Source organism: Bos taurus, chromosome 23, assembly GCF_002263795.3.
Source record: "Bos taurus isolate L1 Dominette 01449 registration number 42190680 breed Hereford chromosome 23, ARS-UCD2.0, whole genome shotgun sequence".
Classification (NCBI taxonomy): domain Eukaryota; kingdom Metazoa; phylum Chordata; class Mammalia; order Artiodactyla; family Bovidae; genus Bos; species Bos taurus.
In genome coordinates, this window is record NC_037350.1 from 32,429,065 (window position 1) to 32,448,557 (window position 19,493).

The 19,493-nt window shown below is 40.3% G+C and overlaps 1 protein-coding gene across 8 annotated transcripts in view; it reads right to left on the minus strand.

Annotated features, from left to right (window-relative positions):
• Positions 1 to 19,493, minus strand: part of CARMIL1 (capping protein regulator and myosin 1 linker 1) — a 306,909-nt gene that overhangs the window by 161,850 nt on the left and 125,566 nt on the right. For 6 of the 8 annotated variants that reach the window (NM_001192903.1, XM_024983668.2, XM_005223775.5 and 3 more), the window contains exons 3-5: positions 14,258 to 14,308; positions 8,822 to 8,881; positions 102 to 223 (exon numbers count right to left, since the gene is read on the minus strand). In NM_001192903.1, coding sequence (NP_001179832.1) covers positions 102 to 223; positions 8,822 to 8,881; positions 14,258 to 14,308 — 233 coding nt within the window. Of the gene's footprint in view, positions 1 to 101; positions 224 to 8,821; positions 8,935 to 14,257; positions 14,309 to 19,493 lie in introns of all 8 variants that reach the window. The other 2 variants (XM_015459961.3, XM_059880399.1) reach the window with 1 other exon arrangement.

Consider the following 19,493-nt stretch of genomic DNA (forward strand, 5'->3'; position numbering starts at 1 on the left):
ACGTTGAAAAGACCGAAGGAAGCAGGAGAGAGGAACCCGATGAAGGGCAAGAGGAAGGTTGTTTGCACTCTGAGGGAGGGCCAGGTCGCGGGAGAACTCACACTGGGGAGAGGCCAGGGAAGATCTTGCGCAGGTTGGTGCCGATGTGCGCCAGCACCTCGCTCACGTCCTCGGGCGACGCCATCTTCATGGAGATGCTGCACTTCTCAGTTTCCACAACCATCTGCAACGAGCAGGTGGGACACTGCTTAAGGAGGAGGCCAGTCCCTTAAATTTATTTACTTTAAATAGTGTAAACTATATACAGTAGCCACCCCCCTTATTCTTGGGGAAACGTTCCAAGGCCCCCAGTGGAAGCCTGAAAGCAGGCAGTACTGAAGCCTATATATATATGCTATATTTTTTCCTATATATACATGCCCATAATAGAGTTTAATTTATAAATCAGGTGCACTAAGAGATTGACAATAACTAATAATAAAACAATTATAACCATCAGTTCAGTTCAATTCAGTCACTCAGTCGTGTCCGACTCTTTGCGACCCCATGAATCGCATAGACTATAACAAAAGTTATGTGAATGTGGTCTCTCTCAAAACATCTTATTGTACAAATTTAATGCCTTTTCCATCTTTTTTTTTTAATTGAAGCATAGCTGAAGTACAAATTTAATGCCTTTTCCATCTTTTTTTAATTGAAGCATAGTTGAAGTACAAATTTAATGCCTTTTCCATCTTTTTTTTTTAATTGAAGCATAGTTGAAGTACAATATTATATGTTATGGGTATATAAGATAGTGATTCACAACTTTTAATGTTTATACTCCATTTACAGTTATAATAAAATATTGGCTATATTCTCTTGCGCTGCACAATATATCTACCTAATATTTGTCCCTTTTAGTCCTCTCCCCATATACCATGCCTCCTCCTTCCCTCTCCTTCCCACTAGTAACCATTAGTTTCTCCTCCAGATCTGAGTCTGCTTTTTTGTTATATTTACTAGTTTGCTGTAATTTTGAGATTCTACACCTAAGTGATACCACACAGTGTTTGTCTTTCTTATTTTACTTAGTATGATCCCTCCAAGTCCGTCCACGTTGCTGCGGATGGCAAGATTCCCTTCTTTTTTATGACTGAGTAGTAGTGTACTATGCGTGCTTGTGCACGTGTGTGTACACATCACATCTCTGCTATCCTTTCAACCTGTTGGTAGAAACTTAGGTTGCTTCTATTCCTTGGCAATTGTAAATAATGCTGCTATGAGCACTGGGGTGCATGGATCTTTCCTAATTATTGTTTCGGTTTTTTAGGATATATACCTAGAAGTGAAATTCCTGGATCCTATGGTAGATCTACTTTTTGAGGAACCACCATATTGCACCAATTCACATTCCCACTGATCATGTCTGAGGGGTCTCTTTTCTCCACCTCCTCGCCAGTATTTGTTATTTGTATTCTTTCTGATGACAATCCTTTTGACAAGTGTGAGGTGGTATCTCGTTGTAGTGTTGATTTGCATCCCTCTGATGATAGCAATGTTTTGCATCTTTTTATGTGCCTTTTGCCCATCTGCATTTCCTCTTTGGAAAAAATGCCTATTCACTTCTGCCCAATTTTTAATGAGATTGTTTTTTTGATGTTGAGCTGTACGAGCTGTTTATATATGTTCAATATTTACCTCTTATCAGTCATATCATTTGCAAATATTTTCTCTCATTCATTAGATTCTCTTTTTTTTGTCAATGGTTTCCTTTAAAACCTTTTCCATCTTCATTAAGCAGTCATCACACTCTGTGGCTATAACTTTGGCAATTTGAGATACAACAGCAAAATAGCACAAATTTCTTTTTCTTGCCTCACAATTTCACAGATAAAAGATCCGTCCTTACCACGGATCTAAGCATCCTCAGCATATAATTTTTTTCTTTCCTTATTAAGTCAAGAACTTTCACCTTTTCATTTAAAGGGAGCACTCTGGCTTCTCTTTGGCACATCCAAATTGCCAATATTATGACGCTTATGCTTCAGGGCCATTATAAAATAAGGGTTACTTGAACACAAGCACTGAAATACTGTGACAGCTGGTCTGATAACCTAGCTGGCAACCATGTGACTAATGTGTGACAAACACTGAATGAAGAGATGATTCAAGTCCTGGATGGGATGAGGCAGAGCAGTGCAAGATTTCATACATGCTTGAACAGCATGTATGTAAGACTACTCAGAACAGCATGAAATGTAAGATTTATGAATTATTTCCAGATTTTTCCATTTTTCCAACCATGGTCAACCATGGATAACTGAAACTACAGAAATTGAAACTTTGCATAACAGGATACTTCTGTGTTAATGCTGATATATACTAATCGAATACCAGATTTTAAGAAGCAATTTCTTAAAATAATGCTCTTAATTTTAAGACTCAACAAACTGTCTGGGTAGAGTTGTTGTCAGAAATATCCAGAAACTGAAGCAAGTGTCTCTAAGGGCCAAACTGCAGATTCAAACAGATCCCCTCAATGATGGAGAGTGAATATCCACATTTGTGGGTGACTTCTCCTTTTACCAAGATTTTACCTTGACTTACAAATTACAAAGTCTGTTATATCCCTACCATCTAGTGTAAGTAAGAATACCTCCTTCGGTGAATACCAGAGGACAAGCTGGTAGTTCCATTTTTCGAAAACATGCTTTAAAAACAAGACATCATGAGATATTTAAGTAAAAGGGTAAAATCTTTTCCCTGATAACAAAAGAAAAATCAAGTGTTATAAAAGCTTCAACTTTTCTGAGAAAGGATATTTGGAAAGGATTATACAGAGGGAACAGGTTAATAAAATTCATGCTAGGTGAAGACTCATTTCTATAATTATCTGCTGGAGATGTCCAAAACTTATACCAAAATGCTAAACTGAGTTCATATAGCTAGGCTTACAAATAAGAATAAAACAACCTGATAGAAAGGGTAGGTCACAAGAGAGACATTAGACTGACTAGAAACACATTCCAAATAAAAAGTTGTTCAAGTCACTTCTTTTGAAAGGAAAAAAGATACCATTATTTTGGATCTCAAAAATATTAATATAAAATGCAATCCCTTTGATGATCACTGCATCAAAATATCCTTGTATATCTACTCCCTGTTGCTACTTAATTTGTACAAAAATATGATGGGGAAACTCTACCCTTAATATGCAACTAAACAACTGGATTTAAAAGAAGCTTTTAGATTCACTGTGTGTGTGTGGTTGTATGTGCAGCTCGGTCCTATCCAACTCTACAACCCCATGGACTGTAGCCCACCAGGCTCCTCTGCCCATGGAATTTAGGTTGTCCTAAAATTAGCTTCCTGGCGGCTGAGTGGTAAAGAATGATCCGGTCCAGGAAGATCCCCTGGAAAAGGAAATGACAATCCACTCCAGTATTTCTGACCTGGAAAACCCCATGGACAGAGGAGCCTGGCGGGCTACAGTCCACGGGGTTGCAAAGATTTGGATACAACTTAGCAACTGAACAAAAACAAAAAAATCAGCTGAATTTTAAAAAATAATCTGTATTTCAAAGTGCTTATATTAAAAGAAAAAGCAATCCAATTTATTTGTCAAAATGAAATAAAAAAGACTTAAGTAATTTAAGTCCTTAAATGTTACTTTTTCATAAGTACCCTTAGAGGAATCTGTTAACAAGTATTTAATCCATACCAACTTTGTAACGGTTAGTTGGCTCCCTGAATAGAAAGCACTTTTTTAATCCCAATTTTCACTACAGCACTGCATTTGAAATTCTCTAGACAAAGACTTCATTGGTCTTGTAGAAGTTGGTCCAAGAGATATTTATCCCAAAAAAGGCAGCAAGCATTCTTGTACATGGAGGTAGTTACTTACATGACACTTCAGTGATATGTCTTGAGTAAGGCTAAAGCTGCTGATGTTTCATACACACCTATCTGGGCATACGTATGTTTTAAAAAGCCAGATACTTTGTGATGCAACCTCCTTGTCTATGTTCCACACCCCACCCCTAACCTTCCCACAACAGGTAATTATATTTTTCACTATAATGTACTACTTCTTTCATCACATCTAGTGCATCTATTCAGTTCACAGTTTGGGTGTGGATAATTAGTAACTAGCTTATTCTAATTCCACTTAATCTTAACACCTAATCATCCTTAATTGTACAAGATTGAATAGAATGACAGGGAAGGAAAAAAGGTGACAGGTGGGAAGAATTGAGGCCTTTGAATTCAACCTCACATAAAAGTCATCCAGCCTTGCATAATATGTCACCACGTTTGCATAATGTAAAGATGACAACAAAGTGATAGAGGTGAGACCAACACAGTAAATCATTTCATCAGAAAAAAGAACTCCCTCTCAAATATCCCTCACCCTCCTACTTCAGTTGAGGCTAAAACAGAATGTTTGAAACAATTACTGCTTAGACACCTAGCAGAATATATTCCCTGAGTCCAATGAACATTTAAAATAATAGTCAGCACTATAAACACTAGTATCCTATTAATATTTAAGACTCAAGTTTCTAACCCCACTCCGCCTCTTGCTTAGAACCACCTGAGTAATCTTTAAGAAAAATGTTCTTACTAAAGCCCAGCCAACAGATCTGTGAAGCGTTTTTCTTGCAACGGAAATAGCCATAGGTGGTTTATCAAAATCATTCTATGACACAGCAAACAACCTTATAATGAAAAAAAAGGAAAAAAATTTAGCAGCTATTTCAGTTGTATAAAAAATGGTCCAAAAATGCTAGAACTATGAAACTATACAACCACTGATCTCTATTTATCGACCATGACAGCAAGAAAACTTGAACCCCAGAAAGTGTTATGGCAAGGATAAGGATAAGTCGCTTCAGTCGTGTCCAAATCTGTGCAACCCCATAGACGGCAGCCCACCAGGCTCCCCCTTCCCGGGATTCTCCAGGCAAGAACACTGGAGTGGGTTGCCATTTCCTTCTCCAATGCATGAAAGTGAAAGTGAAGTCGCTCAGTTGTGTCCAACTCTTAGCGACTCCATGGACTGCAGCCTACCAGGCTCCTCCATCCCTGGGATTCTCCAGGCAAGAGTACTGGAGTGGGGACTTCTAAAATAAGATGACGCTCTCCTACATTTTCACAAGAAGGAAGAAAAGAATAGTAAAAGTCACATTTCACAAACTCAGCACCAAGTTCACTCACTCTCACTAATATACCATGAAATGCATATGTCTCCTTGAATCTTATCAAAATTTACTATAATTAAATGATAAAATTGCAGCGACAGAAAAGTTAATAAATCCCAGAAAACACTAAAAAAAAAATGTTCTGTTCAAGGGTAGTCAGGCAGATGCCATCATTCTTATGATTTCACATCAGAAAAAAAAAAAATCCAGCAACAGCAACGGTCCTGAGGTAACACGGGTTATTCATTGTCAACCTGTGGGACACAACAGAACCAATGCCCACCTCAGACATATGGAATCCTAACTGTCGTGAGTGAGTATGTGTGAGAGTGTGTGTATGTGGCAGAGGAGGGAGTAGGGCTGCTGGAGGTACATCTTTTTCATTTTTTAGACAAATTTTAAAGGTTACACTCCACTTATAGTTACTGGAAAATATGGGCTATATTCCCTGTGCTGTACAACACACCCTTGTAGCCTGTCTTACACCCAACAGCTGAGGCATCGGTATTTTTAAAAAGCACCACAGGCAATTTTAAAACATCAAATTTTGAATCCCACTAAATGACTCATATTGCCAGTGTCTGGATTGCTGGCTCCTTTGTGAAAACAGTCCCACTGTTTCACCATATAGTGATTTTATTTTCAAGGTCCACACCATGCATACAGTCAGACTGAAGTGACATTGTAGAGCTGCTGTTGTGGTACTTACAGTGACAGAACAGCTCCATGGGACTGAGGCAGATTGCCTTAACCCTCATTCCTCTGAATGCTGGACATATTGAAGGCACAGCACCGTAAGTGTGGTAAGATCAGTTTCAGCAGCCACATGCAAAAATTGGTCTTGCTGTATTAACATCCTTTCTCATAATTAAATAGCACAGTCTAATCATATTCTGAATATAACCTTGGCATTGACATTTCAATACCACCCTTCTGTTCCCATCACAACCCCAAAATCATAAACATAAACATTCCTGAATTAAGACCATCAGGAAGGCCCTGGTTATGTCATCATTCATGAGTGATCACTCCTGCATATGTTTGCCCATTTGGGCAAACATATGGAGCTATAATTTTCCTTCCAAACTCCAGTTCCTGGAGAATGATAAACAGATAGGATAAAACATTGCTTTAAGATGAACTATGGAAATGTTCCAAGGATTTGTATGCAATCTCAATCAACATAAAGTGACAATTTCGACAATTTCTTTTAGGAACGTTATCAACAAACTACACACACACACATACACATTTTCTTTAGTGTTTTTTTTTTTTTTTAATTAAATAGAAGGAAATAAAAACATCAGAGTAAGAATCAATGGAATATAAAACAATCAATGAAGTCAATAGAGAAAAGTGAATACAACCAAAAAGCAAGTTCCTTGAGAAGATCAAAAGAGTTGATAAACCTCTAACCAGATTGATATGGAAAAGAAAAGAGAGAAGAACCAAATCATCAACATCACGAAAGACAATCTACAGATAATTAAATGCTAACAAGTGGATACTATGAACAACTTTATATCAGTAAATTTGACAAAGATATATAAGACTTGTATACTGAAAGCTACAACAAAATACTACCAAGATAAATTTTAAAAGACCTAACACCTTTGGGAAATAATTTTCTTGGATCAGAGATTCCATTTTATTAAGACATCAGTTCTCTCCAAACTGATTTATAGATACAATATAATCCCAATCAAAATCTCAGCAGGCCTTTTTGTAGAGAAACTGAGCTGAGTCTAAAATTCATACGGAATGCAAAGAACATAGAATCACTAAAACAACTTTGAAAAAGAACAAAATTGGAGGACTAACACTATCTGATTTCGATTCTTGCTATAACAGCCACAGTAATCAAGACAATGCAAGATCAACATAAGGACAACGCACGATCATACAAATAGACCAGACGGACAGGATGAAAGGGACCAAGGAGACCAGAAAAAGACCAACATTTACGTGTACAGTTGATCTTCAACAAAAGTCAAAGTTCAGTGGGGAAATGACAGTTTCAAACAGACATTACTGGAACAAGTAGAAATATATATATTAAAAAATTGATCCACATATTGCTTTATATACAGAAATTATTAATATTTCAAAATGGATCATAGACCTAAATGTATAACTTAGAGCTATAAAACACCTGAGAAGATATGGAGCATCTGTGACCTTAAGTTAATCAAGAATTTATTCAATATGATGTCAGCATGATCCATGAAAGAAAACAGACAAACTGAACTTCATCAAAATTTTTAAATTCCACTCTTTGGAAAGCACTGTAAAGAAAATGAAAAAACCAGCCACACACCAAGAGAAAATATGTACAAATCATATGTCTGATAAAGGATTTGTATCCAAAATATACAAAGAACCAGTAAAAGAACAAGAACTTAATTTTTAAAATGGCAAAAGATTTGAACCAACACTTGAACAAAGATACATGACAGCAAATAAACAGATAAGACGTTCAATATCTTTAGTCACTAGGAAAATACAAATTTTAAAAACTACAAATTTATTAAAATGGGCTAAAATTTAAAGCACTGATCATACCAGTATTATGGAGGATATGAAGGAACTGGAACTCTTACACAGTGCTGGTGGTGATGTAAAATGGTACAACCACTTTGGAAAACAGTTTGAAGTGAAGTGAAATCGCTCAGTCGTGTTCGACTCTTTGTGACCCCATGGACAGTAGCCTGCAGATAACAGACACCTACCATACAATTCAGCCATTCCACTCCTAGATATTTACCCACATGAACTAAAAGCCAATGTCCAATCAATGATTTGTAAATAAATGCCCACTGCACCTTTGCTTGTCAGCCAAAAGCTAAAACAACCCAAATGTCCATCAAGGGATGATAAACTGTGATACAGTCATACAATGGAACACTACTCAGCAATAAAAAGGAACGAACTATTGAGATATGTAACAAAATCAATCATTCTCCAAATAAATACACTGGCTAAAAGGAAGCACACACACTATGATTCTACTCAGATAAAATTTCAGAAATTAGTGGCTGAGAGCAGATGCCTATAGGTGATTACAGATGAGGAGGGGCAAGAGGAAATGTTTACTAAGATGCGTGAGAGTGATGCATGGGAGTGATGAATATGTTCAGGATCTTGATTGTGGTCATTGTTTCATGGCTCCACATGTCACAGCTTATCAAGCTGCACACTTTAGTTGACTGCATGTTACAGTTCAATAAAGTTGTCCTTTAAAATCTATATTTTATTAATATCAAAAAATTCTCTTAATCACTCTATTCCCAGAAAGATCTTACATAGTATTGTAGAATAGCTATGAAATTTTAGTGCTAAAACTTGTACATTTCTAAGGAACAGTACTCTCACATCTACATTGCCAGGTAACATAAGAGCTCATTAGGTCTTTCCATACTAAGGAGAACAAACTGCTTCCTTTATCACGAACTCCTGACCCCGGCCCACCCAGCCCCTGTTCAGTCCCTCATTCAAAACTCCATTTTCCCTTATCTTGTTTTTCCACATTATCTCAAGAAACTTTCATTAGTGAACCAAACAGAAGGTATTATCTGGTTTCAGAAACTCAAGAAAGGTTCTGACCTTGGAATAATGACAAACAGGTTGTTCATACCCACCTGAGCCGGCTTGCTGCAGATGACACCGTGAATCTCCAAGTAGCTGAAGGTTACCTCGAGCTGCAATTGAGGGAGGGGGAGGAAAGACAGACCTGTAATAAGGGTGTTAAAACCTATAATTCAAAGGAAAAATGCTACAATTAGAAATAGTCCAAGTGCAAACAAAATATTGGACATCTTCTGAAGGTAGGCTGATTTAATATCTCCATTCATTCAATATGACATGACCTTTGACCTATCATATTTCAAAAAAAGCATTAGTAACTTTCCTAAAGGGCCAAAAGGAAATGCCAAGTCTGACTTTTTAAAATTCCATCCAAGGACCAACCCCATGGAAAGTTTCTGTACTTCTACTCCACTATTTATTTACTGAGGAATGACTGTATGAAGGGAGCCATCTAAATAGACTTTTTTCTCTTATTTCAGACGTTGCTTCAGCAAATCAGATCAGGATAAAGACACTGGTTTTCATCCTGTGTCTTTTGGTTTTCCCTTCTTTCTAAACCCTTACCCCTTTGGGTTACATTCTGACCACTTATTGGAGTCATCATTCTTTCCACTGTCTTTCATTAAAGTGCCTATTTTAAATGGATTTAGGAAAACACAGTATTTAGGAATTTTAATCTGTGCTCCAATGAAACACAGTTATTAATAAATAAAAGTCTTCTGTCCCTGTATATGCATAAATTATGATTTATTTCCTTTCTATTTTAATAGCACATGCTCCTTCCTCGCTTCTCCTATAATCAGCATTTCTTTTTCTTCAAAATATCTCCAGTCTCTCACTCTCTGCCTGTTTTTCCTGGAAAACGGCCACTAATCTTTCTCCCAGTTTTTCAGTGTTTCATCTGAGTACAGCAAACAGTCACAGAACCGAGGACTAAAAACAATGGGCAGAACTGAGCTGGATAAGTTTATTTCACTCTCTAGGTTTAAAACCAGAAAAGTAATGGGGAAAGAACCCATCTAGAGCCAAACCCATAGGACCCATAGCTCTGCCTGCTGGTGCTATGCTGTACCTTTATACATTTGGTAGGATCAATTTTAGAACAGAGGACCCGTGAATCTCCAGTTAAATGCTTTGAAGTATGAAGATGAGGGCTGGAAGTAGAAAGATAAATTCATTGCTTCATCATTCACATCATTGAGCCAACAGATAGTTACAGAAGGCCTACTATGTGCCAAGATGGGCAAGAGAAATGACACATTTATCTCGTCCTCCCAGAGTTAAATGCAGTCTTGGAGGCACCTCTTAAACATTCAATTAGAGTGGATGTCTTCTTCCCTATTGTTATCAAGATCAATACTTGGTGAGGTTTGAAAACTCATTTAAAGCAGGAATTCGTTTCTAAATAAAGTGTATCTCTACCTTCCCGTTTATTTCAAATTAAATCTTATAAACATATTTTTATTTGCCAGCCTTGGACATAGTGCCAAAGTTTCTTCTTTGAGTTAAGCCCCTTGGGTTGGCCCTTCAAAGGCATTTCCTTTGTGGGCCACACTCATAACTGCAGAGCACCCAACTTTGAATGTAAGCTTTAAAATGGACTGAGAACTTGAAGACACTGGGAAAGCAGTATGAGGGTATAAGTTCTCTATGTTGTTATATTCCCCATGCCCCTGGCTTTTAACAGATGCCTGGTCCTTAACATGACAGTAATATTTTAAGTGAATTACTTGATCAGCATTCAATACTTCATAGATGCTCTCTCTTCTTACAGCCTATTTCATTGATAATGTGAAATATATATTTCTTTAATTTAAAACTGTAATTGTAACTGCTGTGAATAGGTTTGGAAACAAACCACTGACTCTTAGTGGGCATCTCATTCAACTGGTGGGGACAGGTGTCTGGGAGGACCTGCACTCTCTTACAACCTAGCAGCTACAAAGATGCAGCTGGCAGCAGTCAGCATCACCGGGGCTGGCATGGGCAGCTGTGGTCAGTCTGGCTGGGAGAGGTCAGCTGGAGGTCAGTTAAGATGCTTCTCCTGCCCCTCAGGGCTGTCCCTGGAATAAGCCAAGTGCCAGGGAGCCAGGAAAGCACTGAGACATTCCAGCTAGGCCCTGAAGAATGACTTCAAGTGTGTCCAACAAAGAAAAACGGAAAAAGGAAATCCAGGCAGAAGAAAAAGAATCTGCAAAGGCACAGAAGGATTCAGAGAATGAGGGCAAGACTGAAATGGGAAGCAGACTCTGCAGTTTTGGGGATGAGGAAGGGAGGACAGGCTGAGTCTGTTATTGATCATAACAATCAAGGGTTATTGATTTTAACAATCAATGAATGGTGAGGAAGGGAGTCCCTGAGACACACTGACTGATGTTATAACCAGGTCCAAGGCATTCTCTCTAATCTCACCCACGGCTCTTTTTAATAGACCTGTGCTCTCAACCCCTGTCACTGACCCTCCCCTGACTCCAGGCCACCCTGAAGATAGCTTAAAGAACACCACTGAGCAGAAACAGGCAGGGGGACTAGTGAGGAAGCGGAGACACAGGCGTGCTGCAGGAGACCTGGGGCATCTTTGAGAGAACCACAGACACTAGGAATCGGTTAGGTATGAGGAAGGAATGGGCCCAGGCTATCAACAGCTCCCTCGCTCCTCCGGGAACTCCCACTATTCTGGACGCAGTGACCTGTGTCATGACTGCCCATCTTTCTGGCCAGTTTCCCTTCCTCCACAGCCTCCTCCTCAGTCCTGGGCCCACAACCCAGCTCCCCAGATGCACTGTGCTCTTGTCAACTAGTAAACCTCTGACCAGTGGGAGACCCCTTCCACTGCCTGGTTGACATGGGGTCATCTTCCAACCCAGCTTTCCTGCGGACCCTCCCCTAACAATAACCCACTCCCCATCCCCCTAAGCAGAGTTGGGGCCTTCTGGGGGGAATGGCAAAGTTCTATTTCTTCATCTGCATGTGGCTGCAGAGGTCTCTGCTCGGTGATTAATCACAGAGTTGCACATTTCTATTTTGTACATTTGACTGCGTATGAGGTACATTTTACTATAAAAAGAGAAAAGAAAATGTTTAATTAATCAGCCCCGAAGAAAAGAGAAGAAGCCTGTGCGAAAACCAGAGGCGGTTGTACACTACTGTTCTGAATATAATTATTTCCCCAGAAAAATGAATGTCATTGACACTGGCTCTGCTTCTTAACCAAGGTATGCTGTGACACATGAAAACCAGCCTTCTCTCCAGGGCAGCCTGCCCGCGGGTCATTCTGAGAGAAGGTCTGCCTTTCTTTCTTTGTGATGCTGACAATATCAGAAATCAGAACCAATGTCCAAACTGCCCTAGCCAGGCCGGTGTGAATGTTATATATATCATGGAATGAAAGTGGCCATTTGCTCAAGAGCAGAGCAAGGAGGGGGCAACAGAAGGGAGACACGTGACTCTTCAAGAGGTGATAACATTTTTAATTAGGGTAAACATATCATTCAGGAGCCTTCCAGTCAATAGACTGCTTGACTATTTTCCTTCCTTAATTAATTTTTCACCAGTACAATAATGGTTAACTCACTTCCTTATAGCCTGCCTTCAGGTACTTTAGCATACAGGTAATTTAGTCCAAAATCATTTACAGAATAACTGATTTCATTTATAACACATGATAAACATAAAGTCTCACTCTGTATTATCAAAAGGGGTGGGATAATATAAAGTCTCATTCCTTAGAGAAACTGTGTAAAATTTAACATTTGCATGATTAGAAAGAAAAAAGACATCAGGTAGCCACAGCCTTTGATTAGCAAACTCTGGGTTGGCACCTTCTCAAAATTCAGCGAAAATCATGCAAATCATTAGTCAGTCCTACAAGGTCCACTTCATGACAGCACCGTGGCCAGCACATAAGAAAGTATTCACAAGACAGTGGCTAAATATTGAATTTTAAGAAGAAAGGACTAGAAACATGATGCAACCCAAATATCATAGTTCAATGAGGCTGAAAGCATCTTCCAACCCTTCCCCATCTTCCTGGGTTTGTTGGCAAGTGAGGCAAGTTCAGCTCAGTAGAAAGGTGAAAAGAGGAGGCTACTACTACTACTAAGTTGCTTCAGTTGTGTCCGACTCTGTGCGACCCCATAGACGGGAGCCCACCAAGCTCTCCTGTCCCTGGGATTCTCCAGGCAAGAACACTGGAGGGGGTTGCCATTTCCTTCTCCATGCATGAAAGTGAAAAGTGAAAGTGAAGTCGCTCAGTCGTGTCCGACCCTCAGCGACCCCATGGACTTCAGCCTTCCAGGCTCCTCCATCTATGGGATTTTCCAGGCAAGAGTACTGGAGTGGGGTGGCATTGCCTTCTCTGGAAAAGAGGAGGCTAGTGAGTCTAAATCTCTTCCAACTCATTACTTGCAAATACTCAGATAAGCCAGCTCTGTAGTTTTTGAGCTCTTTTCTAATAGCTACAAGTACTTTTCTAATAGTACAAGGCTACTGTGAGAATTGAGTGAGATAATGTACTTAAAATATACTTGATAGATAACTAACTAAATTCTGGTGATAACAAGGTACTTTTAGGGATGTAAAGCCCCTGCTCCCATGCTTTGATGAGAACCATGTATCTGTCACTAACTGGTGTAAGCCTGACCTCAGGCAAGCCACCGTCCCTCCCTGTGCCTCAGTTTCCTCATCTGTAAGAAGAATAATGAGACCTACCACATGGCTTTCATAACTTATTTTTAGGGAGATCATCTTATTTACTAAAACAATATTCAATAAATGTAGCTATCATTATCTTTTTAGGGGAAAAAAAAATCCCAATTTCTTGTTACCATTCAGTTCATATCCTATAAAACAGGCCAAAACCCTTCTGTGACCATAAAGGAAATAAAAGAAGCGATTGTGGTGCCTAATTCACCAGTTATCAGTTCAAATCCTAATTTGCACCCTATAATGAAGGACATCTTATGGAAGATGTTAGTCTTTTTTAAAGAACCAGTGGTATCATGTTATTTTCTAGAGGCAACACCTTGAAAACTATATTTTTACTTATTTTTTAGAGGCCACATCAGAGTCCTCCACCATGGAGGAGGACTGGATGGCTACATTTCCGGTCATATACTCTTTATGAGTTAGGATGGTTATTCCCCACCTGTCAAAGCCTTAGAAAATTGCGCCATTATTAGACCCAAGGAAATAAGAACCAGACTTGAAGAAAGTATAAACCCTGCCCCAGTTGAGAGGAAAATCATTGAGATTCACCAGCCCCGAGGATACAGAGCATGAAATGCTTTGCTGCTTTTCTTGGATGCTCTACACAGGGGGACAAAGGAGATCTACAGACGCTTTCTGGGGAGAAGGAAGGAAAATAAGGTTGTGCAAAGAGAACTCTGGACATACTGGCCTAAATCGTAAGTCTATGCAACTGAGAAGCCAGTGTGTGATGTGTTGGGCTGTGTACGTGTGTTGGAAGGAGGAAACTCATCGACACTCACCTTGGTGGGGATTCGTGCTGTGACAAGGAAGGCACGGCATGACGTGAGCACCTGTAAGACAGAAGTGGCAGCATCAGTATCAATACCAGAAAGTGGGCTGGTGGGCTTTGGTGTGACCCACAGACCATTAGATACGGGGCTCCTGAGGCTTCATGAAAGACTAAGTGAGCTGGAACAGATTATTGACCTTGTAGGAGTATTAACTTTACCCTAAGAATCACTGAATGAAGGGCTGTATTGAACAGATCAGTTGCCAAATCTCAAGACAAGCAATCAATCAGCAGCCCAAAAGAGCCACAGATTACTCCAGTTGAGGAAGCAAGACAGGGCTCAGAGATACTAAAATATAGATGTCATGCATAGGAGGAGCCCCACTATCTCAACAGCAAACTTAATGAAAAAGCCAAGTACTCATTCATGCTTTCCAAAATACAACTGCCACCCGAGGTTGCCCACTTGCTTTCTGTTCTCTGTCCACTAGCTGATAACATTTACATGACACACAGGCAGCAAAACAGGCTATTGTCCCAAGAAGTCAACCCTGACTCCTTTTCTGCTATGCCTGTCTCAGTCCTAGAGAGCACATTTATGGAAGTTTCCATTCCAATTCTCAGCTAAGAACATACAGATAGCCAATGGGGTCCCGTATACCTATAGGCCCCTCTTGCCCAGCAGGGGCCCTAGAGAATACTAAGGCTGGGAATAGTCTGAACTCCTAGTTCACACCTGGAGCAGAGCTCCCTGGCCACCCACCACTTTTAGTGTCCAAATGTGCTGCTCTGCAACTCAGAGGTCCAGGCAGGCCTGGGGGTGTCTTTGCAAGAAAGAAAGCAAGCGGATCCCAACACTTCTCAAGTTCTGATGGGAGACCTGTCTTTGATTTTCCAAAGAACTCCCCTGTCCCGAAGTTGATATTTAGTGACTAACACACGTGTGCTAGTCTAAGAATGCTAGATTTGGACAAAACTGGCTTCCTATTGGCTCAGATGGTAAAGAATCTTCCTGCACTGTGGGAGACCTGGGTTTGATCCCTTGGTTGGGAAAATACTCTGGAAAAGGGAATGGCAATCCACTCCAGTATTCTTGCCTGAAGAATTTCATGGACAGTAGAGCCTGGTGGGCTACAGTTCATGGGGTTGCAAAAGGTCAGATGCAACTGAGCAACCACATTTAAAAACCATAAGTCAGGGAACCTGAGGACCAAGTTGTTATAGGATTTATCTAGATTCAAACCAAGGCTTATCCTGTTCATCCACACACAGAAGGTGAATCCATGGGTATGCCTGTGGGCTGCTCTGTGCCTCTCTCTAGTCTCCCAACTCCAAACAGAAATGGTATATTTTCTAGAAAACTGCTTTGAATAATCATAGGTCACCATTATGGGGAGTAACTCAAGTCAAGACCCTCTGTGAGAAAGATGACAAAGGGACATAGCCCGACAGTGGCTGAGAGAGTCTGATAATGAGCATGGGGAAGGCAGAGGGGGAGGGACAGGGCACACTGCAAGACTTTCCACCCAAATGTCTTCAATCACACGTCTTCACAGGGTTCTTGTCTACCTGGGGTAATTTTTGCCATTTGACTTTAGAGGGGATGTGCTCTAAAAGACCTTTAATCAGTGACTTCTAAAAGTGGAGGCAACAAAAGATATCTGTATCTGAATATTCCAGAGGCTGTGAACCACAGTTCTCTTCCCAAAGAAAAGATCCTTTCTTTTAACTAAGGCCCGAGAAAACAACAAGCAATAGAAAGGGGAGAGGTGTGTAACAAGTGGGACCAGATGAGTGAGCAGAGGTCAAAGGTAGCCCAGGAGTAGCAGGACTGGATAGGTAACTTCAGGGCCCTTGTTCAAAATTATGAAGAATTTTAAGACAGTGACAGAAAGCACTAACCCCAGCACAGGGCCCCCCTGAGAAGGATGCCTTGTGCAACTGTACAGGTCACGTGCTCAGGAAGATAGCCCTGAGTCATTGCAACTATATACAAGCATTCCCTATGTGCCATAAATGAGCAAACATCCTTGGATACGTTAATACATTTAATCCTCTCGATGACTATATTCTTTGTCACTATTTCCCCCATTTTTCAGGCAAACAAACTGAGACTCTGATGTATCCAAGGGCAAAAATAGGATTCCTACCTAACTTTGTCAGTCAGCTCACCTATGTTCTTCACCACTAGGCTACCTTTACACATTCCAACCCAATCATGCCTTTGGGTACTCTAGACCCTGGCAATTTACTTAGATTTGAGGTAGAAAGGTACAGCCCAGCGGGCGGCCTGTGACTGGGAGGAGACTCTCAAAGCTCCCAGCTCAAACACTATCTTCCTCAAAGTTCCAAGTTTAAAGGAATTCTCTTTTCAAATCCAAGAATGACCTGGAGAGCTACATTTTTTCAGTCATCCACACTGGCATCACTACCCAGGGGGGAAGCAGGAAGAAGAGTTTGGCTGCCTTAGGGAAAGGGCAAGAGGCAGTTTTGTTGACTGAGACACACAGGGTTCCGTGGTGAACATCTGACAGTTGGAAGAAGCTGGGACAGTAATAGAAAGGGAGATAAAAGGCGCCAGAGACAGGCATAGTCAGTGTAGTCACTCGCTTAGGACGAACAAACAGGTTACCTGTGCTAAATTGCAAAATCAGGACTCAGCTTTAAAGGATGAAAATTTACCTTCTGTGAACTAAGACCCTACCCCACGCTTCATCTTTTTTCATTGAAATTCAGTTGATTTACAAGATTGTGTTAGTTTCAGGTACATAGCACAGTGACTCAGAATTTTTGCAGATTCTACTCCATTATAGACCATCACAGAATAGTGAGTATAACTCCCTGTACTCCACAGCATATCCTTGTTGCTTATTTATTTTACATACTGTAGTTTGTATATGCTAATCCCATACCCCTAGTTTGTCCCTCCCTTCTCCCCTCTCCCCATTGGTAACCACAAATTTGCATTCTGCATCTGTGAATTTGTTTCTGTTTTGCATATACTGTCATTTATATAATTTTTTAGATTCCATATCTAAGTGGTATCATTTTTCTGTCTTATTTCACTAAGCATAATATGCCAAAGCCTTTGACTGTGTGGATCACAAGAAATTGTAGAAAATTCTTCAGGAGATGGGAATACCAGACCACCTAACCTGCCTCCTAAGAAATCTGTATGCAGGTCAAGAAGCAACAGTTAGAACTGGACGTGGAACAACAGACTGGTTCCAAATTGGGAAAGGAGTACTGATGGCTGTATACTGTTACCCTGCTTACTTAATTTATATGCAGAGTACATAATGAGAAATGCTGGACTGGATGAAGCACCAACTGGAATCAAGATTGCCGAGAGAAATATCAATAGCCTCAGATATACAGATAATACCACACTTATGGCAGAAAGCGAAGAACTAAAGAGCCTCTTGATGAAAGTGAAAGAGGAGAGTGAAAAAGGTGGCTTAAAGCTCAACATTCAGAAAACGAAGATCATGGCATCAGTTCCCATCACTTCATGGCAAATAGACGGGGAAACAAAGGAAACAGTGACAGACTTTATTTTGGAGGGGCTCCAAAATCACTGCAGATCGTGACTGCAGCCATGAAATTAAAAGACACTTGCTTCTTGGAAGAAAAGTATGACCAACCTAGACAGCATATTAAAAAACAGAGAGATTACTTTGCCAACAAATGTCTGTCTAGTCAAAGATATGGTTTTTCCAGTAGTCATGTATGGATGTGAGAGTTGGACTATAAACAAAGCTGAGCACCAAAGAATTGATGCTTTTGAACTGTGGTGTTGAAGAAGACTGTTCAGAGTCCCTTGGACAGCAAGGGGATCCAGCCAGTCCATCCTAAAGAAAATCAGTCCTGAATATTCATTGGAAGGACTGATGCTGAAGCCGAAATTCTAATACTTTGGCCACCTGAAGCAAAGCACTGACTCATTTGACAAGACCTTGACGCTGGGAAAGATTGAAGGCGGAAGGAGAAGGGGACGACAGAGGATGAGATGGTTGGATGACATCACCGACTCAATGGACATGAGTTTGAGTAAACTCCAGGAGTTGGTGATGAACAGCGAGGCCTGGCGTGCTACAGTCCACAGGGTCGCAAAGAGTCAGACACGACTGAACAACTAAACTGAACTGAAGGTCCATCCGTGTGGCTATAACATAGCAATATTTCATTCTTTTTATAACTGAATAATATTCCATTCCACAGCACATCTTGATGTAGCACCTTTTCAAACTCTGCTCCCCCTCTAGCAGAAAAGGTTTAAAAATGGAAATAATGTCAACAGTCATGATGACCAGCATGTCTACAGGAAGTCGGACTTTTCATCCTTTCCTTTTATCTATCTATGGTTAACCCTTGACCAACTCAGGGGTTAGTCTGCATATAGCTTATAGTGGAGTGGGCCCTTCGCATCTATAGTTTGGCTGCATCTGAGGATTCAACCAACCACGGACTGTCTAGTAAGTACTGCAGTATTTATTACTAAAAAATATCTGCATATAATGTGTAGCTCAACTCATGTTGCTCAAGGGTCGACAGTATACTGCAGCACACACACTTCTTCATTCCAGTGGTTCTTGTATAATCAATCTCTGATCTTTTCAAGAATCTTAAGTCCACAAAACTTTTGCATAGAAGTAAAATAATAGCCAAATCATAAAACTCACACACCAGAAAGGACTCAATATCAATCACCTAGTGAAAGACCATAATCTGAGAGAAGATCCAAAGAAATTGTCTCATAGGTAGTCCATACCAGAGCTGGACTAGAGGCTGAAACTCTTTATTCACAGCATATGACTACCTTTTCACTCTCTCCTCAGATGGCAATAAGGGTCAGTGCCAAAAGCCCCAGATGGGAACATGAAGCCTCTTCAGTAGCCAGAAGAGCATACTAACCTCTGTGAACAGGCCATCAGAGGAAAATTGGTGCCACAACATCCAGGATCATTTTACAAGTACAGTAGTAATACCAGCCGATACTTGTGGGGTACCATGGTCCCACGGGTTTCCATACATCATCTCCTTTAACCCTCACAGCAACCAATGCAGTAAACACTATTATTAACTCCATTTTAAGAAGAAACTGAGATACAGAGATTATGTTACTTGCCCGAGTCACCAAGCAAGTAGGTGGCAAGGCTTGGATTCAAACAGATGGTCTGGCCCCAGAGATTATGCTAATTACTTATACAGGCTCTCAAATCTCACCTAAGAGCCGGCTTCCTCAA